This window comes from Perognathus longimembris, chromosome 14 (genome assembly GCF_023159225.1).
Source record: "Perognathus longimembris pacificus isolate PPM17 chromosome 14, ASM2315922v1, whole genome shotgun sequence".
Lineage (NCBI taxonomy): Eukaryota > Metazoa > Chordata > Mammalia > Rodentia > Heteromyidae > Perognathus > Perognathus longimembris.
This window is the reverse complement of record NC_063174.1, coordinates 35,846,163-35,864,629: the sequence shown is the minus strand read 5'-3', so window position 1 is coordinate 35,864,629 and position 18,467 is coordinate 35,846,163. Positions and strand designations below refer to the sequence as shown.

The 18,467-nt window shown below is 42.3% G+C and overlaps 2 protein-coding genes across 2 annotated transcripts in view; one reads left to right on the top strand and one right to left on the bottom strand.

Moving 5' to 3' along the window:
• The first annotated feature begins 522 nt into the window (after positions 1 to 522).
• Vti1b (vesicle transport through interaction with t-SNAREs 1B) lies at positions 523 to 16,672 on the top strand. The gene is made up of 6 exons (XM_048361737.1): positions 523 to 965; positions 4,174 to 4,232; positions 6,081 to 6,272; positions 13,247 to 13,420; positions 15,305 to 15,366; positions 16,347 to 16,672. Exons 1-6 carry the CDS (start codon positions 851 to 853, stop codon positions 16,441 to 16,443), a joined length of 699 nt encoding a protein of 232 aa, XP_048217694.1. The 5' UTR covers positions 523 to 850; the 3' UTR covers positions 16,444 to 16,672.
• Positions 16,632 to 18,467, bottom strand: part of Arg2 (arginase 2) — a 29,072-nt gene continuing 27,236 nt past the window's right edge. Inside the window, exon 8 of the mRNA XM_048361735.1 lies at positions 16,632 to 17,094. Coding sequence (XP_048217692.1) covers positions 16,889 to 17,094 — 206 coding nt within the window. The 3' untranslated portion in view covers positions 16,632 to 16,888. The remainder of the gene's footprint in view (positions 17,095 to 18,467) is intronic.

Here is an 18,467-nt window from a genome sequence, read left to right as displayed (position 1 = left end):
CTCAGTCAGCCCCACGCACCGTTGTGTGGACTGTGTAAATGTTTGAGAACGGCCTCCTATGCAGACCATGCGGTCGATATTTACAGGAATTTGTACCCATGGAGGGCAGAAAATTACTTTGTTGGGGTTTTTTTTTGTCAGTCCTGGGGCTTGAACTGCTCTACCACTTTGAGCCACAGAATCACTTCCGGTTTCCTAGTAGTTAATTTCCTGCCTGGGCTGGCTTCGAACCTCGGTCCACGGATCTCAGCCACTAGCACCTAGCAATTTTTAAAAGTGACTTACTTGACCGCCCACCTTCCCGGGGGTGAAAGCGAACGCCCAGGCAGGATACGGACCACAGCAGACGCGATGGCAAGGCAACGTGCGTTGGCAGCGAAGGCTTCCAAGGCCCCGCGGTACCTACCGTGCCCCTGCGCAGCCGAGCCCACCCGCCCGACCGGGACGCCCCGCCGTACTACAACTCCCAGCGTGCACCGCGGCGGCGCACCCCCTGGCTGGCGTCGGAGCTGGCGGCCGAGCTGCCCGTCCGGCGGGTCCCTGCCGGCCCTCTCGACAGTGCCCCTTCTTCATCCCGGGTCCGGTATTTCCCAGGCCGCTGACAGCTGCTCGCCCCCTGTGGCGTCGCTGCCCTAGGAGCCGCCGGGACGCCTCCCCTCCCCCGTCCTCCTCTCAGGCCTCCGCTCCCGGCGTTCCGAGGACCCCGCCGCGGCCCCGGAAGCGCCTGGGCCCGGGCGGTGGTGTCGCGGCGCGGGCGGTAATGGCTTCGGGACTGGGCGGCTGACCGCTGGGCTAGGAGTGGGCCTCGCGCCCGGCGTCTCGCGGCCGCCGCGCCTGAGCGGCCTGCACCATGGCCACCTCCGCTGCCTCTTCCGAGCACTTCGAGAAGCTGCACGAGATCTTCCGTGGTCTCCATGAAGACCTACGAGCGGTGCCCGAGCGGCTGCTGGGGACGGCCGGGACCGGTGAGGACGCGACGGGGGCGAGCCGTGCCCCCCCCCCCTTACGCCCCAGGGCACGGGGTCCCCTGGCGGCCACTAGGGTGGGCCGGGCACGCGCTCCGGGATAGACGTCAGTCAGCAGGCCATCTTCCTAGGTTCTCCTCCCCCATATCCCTGGTCCCCGCCGCCCCGCCGCCGCTGAAGGAGGTTCATAAATCCGTAGTGACAAATTTCAATAGGATGAGGATTGGCTCGTGTTTCCCCATGCTGGGGATCGAACTCAGGGCCTCACACGTGCCAGGCAAGCGCGCTACCCATAAACTACATTATTCCCCACGTTTAAAAGCAGCGACTTCAAGAGAGGAGATTCATAGTTTTCACCAGGTGGATAGAAGCCCCGTAGGACAAAAGAATCATAACTTTTGGGGATTGTAAAAGGTTAAATGGGAGTCTGCCAAACAGGGGAAGTGGAAGGAGACCACGAAGGGATATGCAAAATTGAATAATCCCCAACTGTGGAGTGTAGGATCTGTGGAAAACTAGCAGGAGTTGAGGAAAGTTAAACAGCCAGGCTGTAGAATAAATGACACATTAAGACTTTTGGACTTGATAGGGAGAGTCACAGTAAAGGATTTTAAACAGCTGACTTTTAGGGAGTTGTATTTTAGAAGCAGAGCTCTGGTGAAAAGGAAAAGGGAAGCTACAGGGAGCGGCTTTGGGAGCCTCCCTTGATAATTGTGAGAATCTTGAGAATGAGTCCTAAATTCAGGAGGTGGTTCTGAAGCAGAAATTAAGACTAATCGAATGTGAGAAGTGAGAGAGAACTTCAAGGGTTTCTGTATTTCAGTTGATCAGTTGGATGAATGAACTTAAGTAGATGTAAGAGGAGCATTTTGATTGCGGGTGAGAACATCAAGGGTGCCTGTAGAATAGAGATCATAATGCATTTCATTCTAGCCTGACAAAGAATTAATTTTGCCATTAAAAATAGCAATTATAGGGCTGGGGATATGGCCTAGTGGCAAGAGTGCCTGCCTCATATACATGAGGCCCTGGGTTCGATTCCCCAGCACCACATATACAGAAAATGGCCAGAAGTGGCGCTGTGGCTCAAGTGGCAGAGTGCTAGCCTTGAGCAAAAAGAAGCCAGGGACAGTGCTCAGGCCCTGAGTCCAAGCCCCAGGACTGGCCAAAAAAAAAAAAAAAAATAGCAATTATACTCCACTACTCATGAGGCTGAGATCTGAGGAGCCTGGGCAGGAAAGTCTGTGAGACTTTTATCTCTAATTAACTGCCAAAAAAACCAGAAGTGGCTCATAGGGTAGAGTGATAGACTTGAGCACAAAAGCTCAGGAACAGGGCCCACAACAAAAATAGCATTTATGGAGAACATGTTAATGTGAATTGAGAGGCAGAATAGTAAGGCTTAAAAGCAAAAACTCTCAAGCTGGACTGCCTGGATTAAGTCTGTCTCTTGATAGCTGTAAGTCATTTTAGCCAAATGGGAAGTGAAAATAAATCATGGCTCATAACTTCACAGGGATTTTGTGTGGAGTAAATGAGATAATGTACGCCAAGCCCTAAGGATACTGGGACCTACTGTAAGAGCTACTAGTCATTGTTATTATGACATGGGAAATTTGGTATTTCATTTAAATGAACAATAATATTTCTTTTTACAATCACTTTTTTGGGTACTTTTTTTTTCCAGAGCACATATTTTCTAACATACTCAGCACTTTACATTATGATACATTATGATATTTATATTATGATATTTATATGTATTGTATATCTTCCTTCCATTAAAACAGTGGTTTAAGTGTTGGGTGGTCTCTGAAGCAGCAGCTTCATCACTGTCTGGGTACTAGTTAGAATGCTAATTCTTTTTTTTTTTTTTTTGCCAGTCCTGGGGCTTGAACTCAGGGCCTGAGCACTGTCCCTGGCTTCTTTTTGCTCAAGGCTAGCACTCAGTATTGAAACTGAGAATAATTCCATGTTTTGATGTTGCATTACTCCCTCCTCCTTCCCCCTCAGTTGTAAGGCTTGAACTCAGGGACTGGCTACCGTCCCTGAGTGCTTTTGCTCAAGGCTATTGATATATCACTTTCAGCCAAGGCGCTGTTCCCTTTTTCTGATAGTTGGAGATGGACTTTCCTTCCTGGGCTGGCTGTGAACCTTGATCCTCCAATCTCAGCCTCCTGAGTAGCTAGGATTACAGACGTGAGCTACCGGTGCCTGGCATCATTACTTTTTAATTTGATGTATAGACCTACTAATACAAAAACAGCTTTATTTCTCTGCAGTAAAGTCGATATGCAGTTCAACATTTGAAATATAGCTATTTTAGGAAGTTTTGTGGCTGTGACAGTCTATTACCACACATGATAATTAGTAACACATTTAATATATTAAGCATTGTAGCATTTCTAGTCTTTGTTTTGCACCATCTGAAGAGGTTTCTCCAGAACTTCAGATGCTGAAGTTAGTAGTATTGTGATTCAATTTATAAATGAGGAAATGGATTTAGAGAGGTCTGTTGCTTTTAAATTTCTGTATGTTGTAAGAGCAACTATTAGTCTACAAGTAGAGGATGTAGGTCATAGAAGTACCACAGTGGGGCGCCAAAAACAAATGAACCTCATTTTTAAGATCTGGTAGACTTGTTATTTTTAGAGATAATTCTAGTAGTACATAGTTGAGATTAGTCATTCTTGGGCTGGTATACAAATCGCAATAAAAGGTTACCCACTTGGTTGAATATTATGGTATGTTTCCTGTCACCTAGTGATACTCTATCTCAAAATACCTAAAAAGAAAAAAAAAGTAAATAAAGAAGTGATTCACTGTGGGTGTGAATGTGGAGACAGAGAACCAGTATTGGTAAATGTTCTTATTGATATGTGTACTTGGGTCAACTTCAGTGTGGGGAAGGAGAAAAGATTGAGAAAAGTTAAACTTGAAAGGTTTCATAGGAAAACTGTTGGCTTTTGATCTAATAATTGTTCTGCAGGACTATCTCAAGCATGAATATTCTTTCTTCCTTGTTACTAAATACCAATTTTTTTCTCAGTCATTGTGAGTACTTACACATTTCTAAATGCCTCCTAGGAGTGATTACGTATGACTACCCCCACCGGGAAAAAAATGGGAGAGTCATGCTAAGCATAAGGACTAGCTTTTACAAATTTGTGGAAGTAAGAATAAGTGTTTGAAATGTACTCTTTTCTAGAAGAGAAGAAGAAGTTAATCAGAGATTTTGATGAAAAGCAACAGGAAGCAAATGAAACGGTGAGAACAGAAAGCAAGAAAGTCCTTGTTTCTTCTTGGTATTGGTATTGGTTCTTTCCAGAAGTAATGTCATGACTTGATTACAAATTACCTATTCCTGTCTATTTATCTTGATTTTGACTATTTATTATTAAATGAGATTGTTGTTGAGAGGGGATGACAAATAGAAATAAGTGAAATTTGAAGACTCTTGAAATGAATCTTATAGTATAACCCTCATATGAGTAAAAAGGGCATTTTCTTTTCTTTTTTTTTTTTTTTGCCAGTCTTGGGGCTTGGACTCAGGGCCTGAGCACTGTCCCTGGCTTATTTTTGCTCAAGGCTAGCACTCTGCCACTTGAGCCACAGCGCCACTTCTGGCCATTTTCTGTATATGTGGTGCTGGGGAATCGAACCCAGGGCCTCATGTATACAAGGCAAGCACTCTTGCCACTAGGCCATATCCTCAGCCCCTAAAAAGGGCATTTTCATAACTTTACTGGAGTGTACTTTTAAAATCTCTTATAAGCTGGCCATTGCCATATTCCTTTTTGTTTTGAGGAGCAACATAGTAGCTGGAATTGGTTCCTTGGATAAGATATGTATGAATTAGATGAGTTGCCATAGTTGTTACTCAAAGCCTTGTTGGAAATCAGTTGCTGATTTCTGATTTCTAAAATTTGGTTGCTATTTATTTATTTATTTTGTTGGTGGTGGGGCTTGAACTCAACACCTCAACACTGTCCTTGAGCTCTTTTTGCTTAAAACTAGAGCTCTACAACTTTGAGCCACAGCTCCACTTCCAGTTTTCTGATAGTTAATTAGAGATGAGTCTCATGCACTTTCCTGCCTAGGCTGGCTTTGACCCATGATCCTCAGACCTTAGCCTCCTGAGTAGTTAAGATTACAGGCATGAGCCACCAGCACCCTGTCCTTTTTTTTTTTTTTTAATATTGGGGTTAAAATTCAGAGTTTGGCACTTGCTAGGTATGAGCTATACCTGTAGCTCTTTTTGCTTTGGCTATTTTTAAGATAGGATTTCCCTTTTTGACTGGGCCAGCCTAGATTGGTGATTCTTCCTATTTATGCTTCTTATTGTAGCTGATTTTTTTTCTGTTGATAAGGAGTCTCTTGAACTTTCTGTCCAGGTTTTGCCTTGAACTGTGATATAGTACTCCTGATTTGGTCTCCTGAATAGCTAGAATTATAGGCATAAGCCAAAGCATGCAGCATAATCTGTGGCTTTTCTTTGTGGAGGAAAATTGTGCTCTTTTGGAAGAAAGAGTCCTAGTTCCTTCTCAAACTCTAGCGTCAGCAACCCCATTAAAGTTATTGCTAAAAATCCAAGTCCTTAGTAATCTTCTGCAAAATAGCTGCCCCTAACTTTTGTTATAATAATAACAAGCTGAAGAGAAATTTTTTTGTCCCAAAGAACTTTTGTCTGGTTGAAGATCAACTTCCCAGTTATCCCACAGAAATTTTGACAGCTTAAGCTTATCTTTATCCTTTTCTCATCCTTCATGACCAGAAGAACAGTCCAGACCACTAAATTGTGGAAACCATTTCCCCATAATATACAGGACACTTCCTAATACCAGTATACAGCTGGGTATATCCTTGATACCAGTTTTATAACCAGTCTTTCTTTTAGTTAACATCTTTTAGCATTTTTAAAGTCTTATGACTACGGATTTGCATGATGTTTATGTATTTTCTCTGACCTTAGCAAAATCAACGATTTTACTCTGTCCATCTTAGGCAAATAAAAATGCTATTTAGGGTAGTCTGGTTTTGAGTTCTAACTAGACAGACCTACAGGTAAGGGAGGGGAGAACCAAGCCACCTACTCATTATTTTCTGTCTCCCTAGCTGGCAGAGATGGAGGAGGAACTACGGTATGCACCCCTGTCCTTCCGTAACTCCATGATGTCTAAGCTACGAAACTACCGGAAGGACCTTGCCAAACTCCATAGGGAGGTGAGGACCACACCTTTGACAGCCACAACTGGGGGCCGAGGAGACATGAAGTATGGCACATATGCCTTAGAAAATGAACACATGGTAAGTGTTTTAAACATACTATGAAGTATTGTTTACATTGTCAATGCATACTGAATTTTTGTGGGTTTTTCCTTACCTTTGTCCTCTACTTTGCATCTAGTTCCCATTCTCTCTCTTGGTGCCTGGTTGTTTTTTAATTCTGGTCTTTCTAAAGTATATGCTGTGTTAGATTTCATTGTATAGATAGGTAAGTAGGTAGGTAGGTGGAGAGGCAATAAGACAAAGTGGCTTGTGTATTAATACTTATTATTGTTATCTGTTCCTATCTAGACTTATTGATCTAATTTCTTTTCTTGAGCTTTTGTTCATGTAAGTTTTAGGAACACTTTTTCATGTATGCTAAAAGAAATTCAGTTAGGGGCTGGGAAAATGGCCTAGTGGTAGAGTGCTTGTCTTGTATACATGAAGCCCTGGGTTCAATTTCTCAGTACCACGTATATAGAAAAAGCCAGAAGTGGTGCTGTAGCTCAAGTGGAAAAAAAAAATAGAAATTCAGTTAGACTTTGATTTTTGTGTTTGGTTTGTTTGCTGGTACTTGGGCTTGAATTTAGAACTTGGAGCTCTCAGCTTTCTTGCTTGTAGCTGATGCTCACTTGAGCTATTCCTCCTTAGTTCAGCTTTTTTGTTGGTTAATTGGAGATAAAGTCTAGAGGATGCTCTGCCTGGGCTAGCTTTCAACAGCAATCCTCAAATTTCAGTCTTCTGAGTAGCTAGGATTACAGGTATGACCCACTAGCACCTGGCTTCAGTTTGGCTATTTATTTTGTCCAAGACTGGGACTAGAACTCTATCTAAAGCTTGCTTTTGTTTTTTGGCTGGCACTCTATGACCTGAGCCATGCCTCCAACCCCAGTTAGGGCTTTTTTGTTTTAAGGTAAACAGAGTAAGTTTATTTCAAAGGAAAAGAAAGCCATGGAAGAAAGTAAGCAGAAACTCCCCATCTGGAGAGGGGCTGCAAAGAGGAGCCCCCACATAGGTTTTTTATTCTTTTTTTGAAACTGGGTCTTATTTTGTTCCCTGCCCAAGGCAGCTCTTGACCTGAAGTGATCCTCCTACCTCAGCCTCTTAAGAGCCGGTTAACTAGATTTTTTTAGTTTATTAAGAGTATTATGCCAGGCACACTGGCTCACGCCTGTAATACTAGCTACTCAGAAGGCTGAGATCTAAGGATCTCCACTTGAAGCCAGCTTAGGCAAGAAAACCCAGGAGACTCTTTATTTCTGATTAACTTCCAAAAAAGTTAGAAGTGGAATTGTAGCTCAAGCACTATCCTTGAGCAATTCTCTCAGTGACAGTGCCCAGGCTCTTAGTTCATACCCTAGGAGTGGCACCAAAAATAAATAAACAAAAGAATATTGTTAGAAAATTAATCCAGGGGCTGGGGATATAGCCTAGTGGCAAGAGCACTTGCCTCATATACATGAAGCCCTGGGTTCGATTCCCCAGCACCACATATACAGAAAATGGCCAGAAGTGGCGCTGTGACTTGTGGCAGAGTGCTAGCCTTGAGCAAAAAGAAGCCAGGGACAGTGCTCAGGCCCTGAGTCCAAGGCCCAGGACTGGCAAAAAAAAAAAAAAAGAAAAAAAGAAAAAGAAAAAGAAAATTAATCCAAACTTTGCTTTACTGTAGTTTCAATACAGGAGAAATGCAGGGTGTGTCTCAGTAATGGTCTTCCTTACATCCTATTCTGTTGTAATGGAGAATAAGCCAAATTGCTTTACATTCAAAATACTGATTTATAAAATGTACTAATTGAAATCTATCCTGAAGTTGTCTTGTTGTGCCAAGTCGTGAAACAACCACCAAGAAGGCCACCGAGACTCAGACGTTCCGAAATGCAAAAGCAAGGCAAGGCTTTATTCAAGCGAGCTGCAACTCGGGCCTCATCCTACCCACCGACACAGTGGAGGTTAGGAGGAAGCCTCGAGCTGCGATTACGCAGGGCTTATAAAGGCATAAAACAAAGTTACAACAATCAGGTGTTCAAGCAAGCAAGATTAGGACACAGGTACAAATCTGATTGGCTCAGGGCTCGAGGCATTCTGGGGGCAGTCAGAGTTAAGCATTCCCAGCGGTTAGAGTTCTAGACCGGCTGGGCCCTAATAAGCTTGTCCTGGGTTTGCTCACAGGGCCTGCTTATCTCAGGTTCACGTGGTAAAGTGGGGTTCGCGTGGTAAAGTGGGGTCTGACTTCAAAGTCTGGCACTTCAGTCTCATTTAGATAGTTAAGGAAATAAAACTTAACTAACGACTGGGAATGTGGCTTAGCAGTAGAATGCTTGCCTAGCATTCCTGAAATCCTGGGTTTGATTCTTCAGTACTACAAGGTTCTCTGGAAAGGAAACCTGCCACATGGTTCAGGCAGAGAAGAATTTATTGGGAGGAGAGCAAACTGCTAGCCCAACAAGATGGAGACATGTGGAGACAGGGGAAAGAAGAAGAGAGAAAAGGAAAGATAGAATAAGAGAGAAAAAGAAAGAGAGCAAGAGAGAGTAAGAGAGAAAAGGAAAGAGTGGGAACTCATGTTGAGCTGGATTATATAGGGAAAGGCAGGAGGTATGGCCAGGTGGATTGGATGTGATCTCAGAGAAGGAGGTAACTGCCTCCAAGTATGCCAGTTCTAGGTAACGCAGGTACTAGGCACAGACTCAAGCAAGTGGGGGGGGGGCATCTGCATGGAGCCCTCCCAGGGGGGGACCTTACAAATACCACATAAACAGAAAAAGCCAGAAGTGGCACTGTGACTCAAGTGGTAGAGCACTAATCTTGAGCACAGAGAGGCTCAGGGATAGTGCTTAGGCCCTGAGTTCAAGCCCAGGACTGACAAAAACAAAAAACAACTAAGATTAAACTTAGTGTACTGCATTTGTATTATATTCTGCAAATGTAGTATGAAGTAGAAATGGTCTCGTAAGTAGCACAGAAGAAATGGAAAGGGATCTACTTCTGAAAACTAACATTTAGGAAGGGTGGTAATAGGATTTCAAGCAAATGCTATTTCATGGTGCATCTTGGTTATAGTCTTTAAACCATTCAGAATAATAGGGTGACATTGTGATGTCAAAATAATCACAATCATTTGTATATGGTGTAACTCAAATGGATCCAAGAAATCTCTTCTGAAGAGACTAAAAGAGGTAAAACTTGGTAAAAATAGACATTGTAAAAGCAGCATTGGTCATTTATTACAAAAAGTAAAGATGATGGGGCTGGGAATATGGCCTAGTGGCAAGAGTGCTTGCCTCCTATACATGAAGCCCTGGGTTCGATTCCCCAGCACCACATATATAGAAAATGGCCAGAAGTGGTGCTGTGGCTCAAATGGCAGATGTCGGGCTCGGGTCGCCTCCCCTGGCGCGGATATCAAGGCTCTGCTACGCTTCTCACAGCTCCCTTTCTCACCCTCTCCCCTAGTCACCCGACCCGCAGGTAAAGCCAGGGTGGAGTGGGGGGCTCAGCATAGACCTCAAGTGTGCGTGACCGAACAAGATTGCCTTGCCCACCTCCTTACCCGTAAAGAAAGCCAGGCGTAAGCGGACCTCGGAGAAGCTTTGGGAGCAATCTGATTTATTAAGGCGGGGGCAAGGGCTAATGATAGGAATGGATGAGAGAGGGCGGATTGGCCAGGATGCTGATAGGCTACGAGCTTGCCATATGACCCCCTCATGAGCTAACATCACTCGGAACACACCAGGCCAGGGGGAGACTGGGGGCGCATGGGCTGTCGAGAAAGTTTGGGGGCTGTTCGCAAAGCCGGTTCTTCTGGTTCCGGACCCAGAGAATTGTGGCCTGTTTCCGCATTCCCCAGGGCTGGGGGAAGGGCGGCGTCTCTGGAGCGCTCCCAATGCCCATCCCCCTTCAAGTCCAAAGGCTGGACCCCAACAGATGGGGCTGGGAATATGGCCTAGTGGCAATAGCGCTTGCCTCCTATACATGAAGCCCTGGGTTCGATTCCCCAGCACCACATATATAGAAAATGGCCAGAAGTGGCGCTGTGGCTCAAATGGCAGAGTGCTAGCCTTGAGCGAAAAGAAGCCAGGGACAGTGCCCAGGCCCTGAGTCCAAGGCCCAGGACTGGCAAAAAAAAAAAAAAAAAAAGAAAAATAGTAAAGATGAAAATTCCAAACATTTTTTCTAAAATCATTTGATCTGAAGTTATAAAAACGTTAGCGAAATGGCTAATGTATTTGAACCTTATTCAATGGTATCTTCTCATCTGCATGCAGTTTGTTAAATGAAAATATTTGATGCTCTACTAGGAATTTTTTTTTCTTTTTCTTTTTTTTGGTACTGAGGTTTGAACACAGTCTTTGAGTTTGCTAGGTTTATTGCTGGGCCAGGCCTCCAGCCCTAATTTTTGCTGCTTATTGTTGATATAGGGTCTTACTTCCCGCTTGGATTAACCTCAATCCACAGTCCTCTCCTGCTTTGCATTGTAAGTAGGTAGGATATAAGCATGAACTACCAGTGCCCAGCTGAGAAACTGCTTTTTGATAATCCCTTGTTGCCACCTGTTCTAGGATTAGCTCCATAACTAGGCCCCTATAATGTGTACTTGGAATGAACATGATGCTGTACCTCTGTTTTATAAAATTGTTAATTCTGGCCTGACAAAAGCTACTTTTCTTCTCATGCTGTCTGTGCTTAGGATAATAGGTAGAGTAAAATGTTGGTGGGGATTGAGAAAATAAGGGCACTTGGAAAGCCAGGTAGTACCTTCCCTGAAATCAAATCACCAATGTGGTAGCTTCTAAGTTTTTTTTTTTTTTTTTTTTTTTTTGGCCAGTCCTGGGCCTTGGACTCAGGGCCTGAGCACTGTCCCTGGCTTCTTCCCGCTCAAGGCTAGCACTCTGCCACTTGAGCCACAGTGCCGCTTCTGGCTGTTTTCTGTATATGTGGTGCTGGGGAATCAAACCTAGGGCCTCGTGTATCCGAGGCAGGTACTCTTGCCACTAGGCTATATCCCCAGCCCGCTTCTAAGTTTTTTTTGTTTGTTTTTTGTGGTTTTGGGGTGTGTGTGTGTGTGTGTGTGTGTGTGTGTGTGTGTGTGTGTGTATTTGGCATAAAGTGGTGGTGGGGTTCTTTTTGGCTCATTAAGAATATAGCCGGTCTGGGGATATGGCCTAGTGGCAAGAGTGCTTGCCTCCTGTACATGAGGGCCTGGGTTCAATTCCCCAGCACCACATATACAGAAAATGGCCAGAAGTGGCGCTGTGGCTCAAGTGGCAGAGTGCTAACCTTGAGCAAAAAGAATTCAGAGACAGTGCTCAGGCCCTGAGTCCAAGCCCCAGGACTGGCAATAAAAAAAAGAATATAGCCACTGCCAGGCGCTTCTGGTTCACACCTATAATCCTAGCTGCTCAGGAGGATGAGATCTGAGGATCATAGTTCAAAGCCAATTCTGGGTAGGAAAGTCCACTCTTGTCTCCATTTAACCACCAGAAAACTGGAAGTGAAGTGGCACTGTGGCTCTAAATAGAGTGCTAGCCTTGAGCAAAAAAGCTCAGGGACAATACCCAGGCCAAGTTCAAGCCCCACGACCCACAAATAAAAAAATAATATAGTCACCTTAGGTTTTATTGTTGTTGTGCAGAATATAGTAATGTCTCTGACTTCTTAAATAGTTTATGTGCAGAAAAAGAATAGTTTTTTTGTGGTCCCTGATTCTTCAAGACCAGTCATGTGGGAACCTTCAGAGAATTCTTTTTTCGAGGGCTATAGAGATTGGTTGATTTGCTTGTAGCACTACCAAAGTTACAAGCTGTGTGCATTATAAAGTAGCTCTCACACCTCCCCTTGTGGGCCATTCCTAGTCCAAGAGGCACATGTTTATGATGAGTTTGAATTGGTCTACAGTAAAAAGGCTCCACGTGTTTTTTAGTCTTCTTCGATTTTTGCTTAATTTAAGTATAACAGTTGGAGGACTTTTGACCATGTAGATTGGACTTCAGGTTCTGCTTTAGCATGTGACCTTCACTATGACCTCACACTTCATTAGCATCTGGTTCTTTTTAAAAATAAGGTCTCTTTTTTTTTGGCCAGTCCTGGGCCTTGGACTCAGGGCCTGAGCACTATCCCTGGCTTCTTTTTGCTCAAGGCTAGCACTCTGCCACTTGAGCCACAGTGCCACTTCTGGCTGTTTTCCATATATGTTATGCTGGGGAATCGAACCCAGGGCTTCATGTATGCGAGGCAAGCACTCTTGCCACTAGGCCATATTCCCAGCCCCAGATCTCATATTTTTTGTAATTTAAAAAATCTTTTTTTTTTTTTGCCAGTCCTGGGCCTTGGACTCAGGGCCTGAGCACTGTCCCTGGCTTCTGTTTTGCTCAAGGCTAGCACTCTGCCACTTGAGCCACAGCGCCACTTCTGGCCGTTTTCTGTATATGTGGTGCTGGGGAATTGAACCCAGGGCCTCATGTATACGAGGCAAGCACTCTTGCCACTAGGCCATATCTCCAGCCCTTAAAAAATCTTTAAACACTTGTACAGAGGGATTTCAGTCCAATAGGTCAAATTATAGGTACCATGCATCTTGGTCAATGTCACCTCTTCTGTATGGTTCTAGAAGTCTTAAAAGTACAATTGGCATGAATCCACTGCACCTGAGTATTCAGTAAGCTTCCATTACAAATATTTTAAATTTAAATCTGTACTAACTGAACATCTATTTATATAGCATTTACATTGTATTATATTTACAAGTATAAAATAATCTAGAGGTGATTTAATATATGTGAGCGGATGAACATAGATATTTAAATAGCTCATTCTATAAAAGGGACATGAACATCTGTAGATTTAGGCATGCTGAGGGGGAGATTTCTAGACCTATTTCCTCACAGATACAGAGGGACAACTACAATGCAAATTATTGCTTACTGTATCCTTTTTGCACAAGGAAGGTCATACAGAACATGCTGACAATGAATTTACAGTGGAAAAAGTAACTTTTCCCTCCCATACTCCAGCAGAATCGGCTACAGACCCAAAGGACGTTGCTTCTACAAGGCACTGAGAGCTTGAACAGGGCCACCCAAAGTATTGAGCGTTCTCATCGGATTGCCACAGAGACTGATCAGATTGGCTCAGAAATCATAGAAGAGCTGGGGGAGCAACGAGAGCAGTTGGAACGTACCAAGAACAGAGTAAGTCTTGGAAGATGGTGAAGGGGGCAAGAATGGGAAAAGAGGTTTTACACTATACTTGGATACCATTCTAAGGCAGGTAGATACTACTGCAGTTTTGAATTCAGGGAGTAAGTAGCCTTTTGTGTTTTAAATTGTTTAAAAAATTGCTTAGCTAAGAGATGATCTTTCTTAGAAGTAATTTTTTTATTTGTTTATTAATTGAACACAAATTTTTTGACAAGGTGTTGTGCAAAAAGGGTACAGTTACATAGTAGGGCAGTGTGTACATTTCTTGTGATATCTTACGTCCTGTTTTTCTATCTCTTCTTAGAAGTAATTTTGTCCCTACAGTTTATGCATTGTTTGAAAGTATAGCATTTGCTCTTATTATTTTAAAGACATTTATAAGATTGCAGCCACACCATCTTTATTAACTGGCAAGAGAATATGTCAAGTAACAGCTGCTTATAAGAGCCTTTCATTTAGAGTGATTCTTCCTATCGAGAAATAGTATCACACATAGTTTACAGATTTATAAATTATAGCTCAAACCTAGACTATAACCTTTTATTGTTACCAAAGTAGGATCGTTGTGGAAAGAAAATACTTAGGTCAAATGATGATTGTATTAGGGGACCCCCAATCTAATGCTACTCTAAGAAGCTCAAAAATATCCTATTTATTTCTATGAGTTAATCTAGATAAAGACTTTTTAAAAATAGCAATATGCTGGGGCTGGGAATATAGCTTAGGGGTAGAGTGCTTGCCTTGTATACATGAAGCCCTGGGTTCAATTCCTCAGCACCACCTAAAGAGAAAAAGCCAGAAGTGGTGCTGTGGCTTAAGTAGTAGAGTGTTAGCCTTGAGCAGAAAGAAGCCAGGGACAGTGCTCAGGCCCTGAGTTCAAGCCCCAGGACTGGCCAGAAAAAAAAAAAAAGTAGCAATATGCTATAGACTAAGGCAAACCCAAACTGAAATATAACTGCGGCTGAGATTTGGACAGGAAAATATTAGTTCACTGTGGTTGAGATTTTCTTGTACATCTTTTTTTTTTTTTTTTTTTTTTTTTTGCCACTTTCTATATATGTGGTGCTGGGGAATCAAACCCAGGGCTTCATGTATACGAGGTAAGCTCTCTTGCCACTAGGCCATATTCCCAGCCCTTTCTTGTACATCTTAATAGTTACAAGTCTCCAGTTTTACAATTAAGTGATTTCCTTCTCTTTTTAGTGAAAATTCACAATCAAGAGCTATATTTCAGGGCAAGCTATAGAGAACGCAGCTTGTATGGGTTTTGAACAGATATATTAGTTGAATTTAAACCCCCACGGATAAACTGAGAGATTAACTTGCCAGGCCATGGAGGAATAAGAACAGATGGCAAGGAGCAGCATTGAAAGACCCTCTAATTACCTTGATTAGGAATCAGTGATCAAAAGAGAGAGGTCCTTTCACAATTTGATGTACTGCCTCAAAGAGTTAAAGAAAGAAGTAACCAAGATCCCAAAAGTGGTAATATACTCACTTAGGAAACAAATACCGACTCAGGAAGCTCTCCTGGAATTTGACTGATGAAATTCAAATCTTAAGTTACTTCATAGTTACTGGTCTGGTACATGAGAAGCTGTACTATTTTGAGTAGCCAAAGTAATGGATTAGCCTACTTCCAGTCTACCATTGCCACACCAGTGTGGGATATAGTGACTCCCAACCTCCTCAATGAGCACCAAAATGTCTTGTCCTTTCCAGGTTCTTCTATTTGCGCTCAAAGGCCATTATTTAAATCGATTTGAATTGTTGGCATTTTCAGCACACCCCCTACTGCCCACTGTTAATTTAGGGATGTTTAAATTCCATACAATAGTTTTGAAAGAATTGAGAATTGCTATTTTCTCTTCCCAGTTGGTAAACACAAATGAAAATTTGAGCAAGAGTCGAAAGATTCTCCGTTCAATGTCCAGAAAGTAAGTTTAAAAAGTCAAAATTACTTATTGAAAATTTTAATTTCTAACTCAGTGTCTTTCAACTGAAAAGTTTAAAATAGTGATTTACAAAGATCCTAATAATTTACTTTGTGCTGATTCTGCATAGTCCCTCTATACTCAGTATGATCACCCAGCATAGCGGATATAAATAGAATATGGTTTTGTATAGGTAATTTCAACGAAGGAATTTATCCTGAGATATTTATGTACTGCTGCGATTTAGAACAGTGAAAAAGTTGTCTGCTGAAAGGACTTTCAATCTCATCTTACATAACTTGTATACTTATAGAATACATACAGGAATAGACCTTCATATTCCTTGAAATATATCTGTAAAACCTTAAAAGTTTTTCACTGCTATTACTTACTGCTTGCTTTTGGCTCTGCATGCCCTTCATGGGAATCAAATCCTTTTCTGGTAATCCTTGTCTTGTTAGTAAGTAGACTTTAACAACAACAAAACCCTCAAGTTAAATGCTAACACAAAACCATTGAGATTGAGGATGAAATTGGGGCAAGTTAGAGTACGTTTTTCCCAATTGTAGAATAGGGAGAAATCTAGAGTGAAAAATGAGAATCAGAAAATGGATTCTTTGTATTTTATGTGTGTGCAAACAAAAGGATAATGGAAGGGAAAAATAAGATGTTTACAAGAAATTAAAAAACAGAACCCATAAGGCATTTTCTCATCCTGTAACTAGAACCCATCCATGAGCTTGATTTTGACATGACACTGAAGGGCCTTCTTCAAACTCTTTTCCTAACTGGTATGTATATCTCTATCACCAGATGATCATGAATTTCAAAGTGCAGATTTCAAAGAGAAATAGGTTTTATGCTTCAGCATTTATTGTCCAGATAGCAGTAAGTTCTTTAGCCCTAAGTTAGGGCTAAGTGACAAAGCAGGAAATGAGGTTTTTCAGATTACTGACTACTGCGTACTGTGTTTTACTTTGTAGAGTGACAACCAACAAGCTGCTGCTTTCCATTGTCATCTTGTTGGAGATAGCCATCCTGGGAGGCCTGGTTTATTACAAATTCTTTCGCAAGCATTGAACTTCCTGGTGGGGAGTGTTTGTGGACCAGAACCTTGACTCTGAGTGAATGGTGTCAAGAATATGGAAATAAGCATCTTGCTGCTGTGGGCTAACCATTTCAAGGATGTACTGTATAGCCAGACTGGGAGGAGGGAGGGCGACAAAACCACATAAATATGAAGGAACAACAACAAGACCACTATGATATACCAAGGTAATAAATGCTGTTTATTTCTTCTTCAAATTTATATAGTATAACATTAATGCCTTGTGAATTCCAAAAAAACCAAATACATTTACAGTATTATTATTGGTCACCAAAGTGGAGAGGGGAAATTTTACAATTGTAAGAATGCACAGATATTCTCATTAAGGCAATATTGACCCAGACAGCTGTTTAACATGTACCCTAAAATCGCACCTCTGGAATGCCCATTGTGAAATGTGTCAGTGCACAGTATTTCCTAAATTCTCACACATTCTTTATTTTCGGATTCATCTGGTGAACTGGGAGTAGGAAGTTGGTCATAGACAATATGCCCTCCTTCCCTTGTCTGGCCAAAACTTGAAGCAATTACGTCCACTGCCAGGCTAGCTGTAGCCTTTGCCTCTTCCGCTGAAGCAGCCAGCCAAGGATTGACTTCAACCAGATCCAGTGCTGACAGCAATCCTGGAAGAACAAGGTATGACAAAACGTCAGAAGCTTCCTAGCTGCTACTTTCAGTAGTTGTCCCAGAGCTGCTACTTTCAGAGAGTTGTCCCAACTTGTAAACCTAGTCAGTTTGCAGTATAAAACTGTCAGAAGGCCCCTTGTCCTCATCATCTTGTGGCAGTGAGTCTAAGTTAAAAAACTAGCGTATTAGAGTAGGACTGGAATAAACTTTTAAAATAATGAAACATCTCTCCCTGCCCACGTAATATAACATGAATACCTGTCAGGCTTTTTGATACTGTTATTTCTGGTTCCCTTTAACCCCCACAAGCAAGGGATTAAATCAAGAGCTTTCAAGTGTTAAGCACATACTGTTCCACTGAACTATATCTCCAGCCCTGTTGTTGCTATCTCTTAAATCACCACCCCACATGCGTTGAAACAATAGTAGCCCTGAAGTTGTCAGTACTGGAAACTTTTATTCTCTTTGTTTTGAGATGGGTCTTGGTAGGGATCTTGTTAGCTTAGGCTACTGTGAACTTGATCCTCCCACCTTAGCCTCCCAAGTGTTGGGCTCATAGGTATGCACCACATACTCAGCCCAAACTCTCTTGCCTTTTGATGCCAAGTTCTGAGGGCAGATTGCTCATGTAACACATTTCTCCCATCTTCCAGTAGACTAAGCATCTTGACACTTGGTCATCAGAAAATTCAACCATATATATGTGTGTGTATATATTAAAAAATAAAGATATATCTATATATACTATGTTACATACATGTATATATACATATGTATATATATCTTTATTTTTATTTGCGGTGGTATTGGAGTTGGAACTCAGAGTCTCATGTTCAGTTTTCTTGCTCATTTGGCACTCTACCACTTAAACTATACTTACAACCTTGCTCTTTAATAGTTATTTTGTAGATGGAATGTCATGGGCTTTTTGCCTTGCGTGGCTTCAGATCGAAATCCTCTAGATCTTAGCCTCTTGAGTAGCTAGGATTATAGAGGTATGAATCACTAGCACCCAACTTGTGTTGTTTTATGTCCAGTTAGTTACCGTCTGAAAAACTAGTATTCAAGAACACAAGTACCTGAGATGTTTAAGATGGCCATTAGATTACATCCACAATATGCTCAATACATTATATCTGTTCTATGTGTTCTATATTCTTAGCAATGCATAGTTGACTACACTATGTAAAACTTCAGTGACTAGGGATGCTACCTTAGTATTTCCATCATGTCTTGAACATTGACCTATGTCTCTGATGAATTGAGTCTTTAGTTTCTACTGGTTAAACCTGTACCTTTAGCAGTTCCCAAATTAGTAATTAATAGGGTTCACATATATATATACCTATGTTTTCAGACTACTGACCAA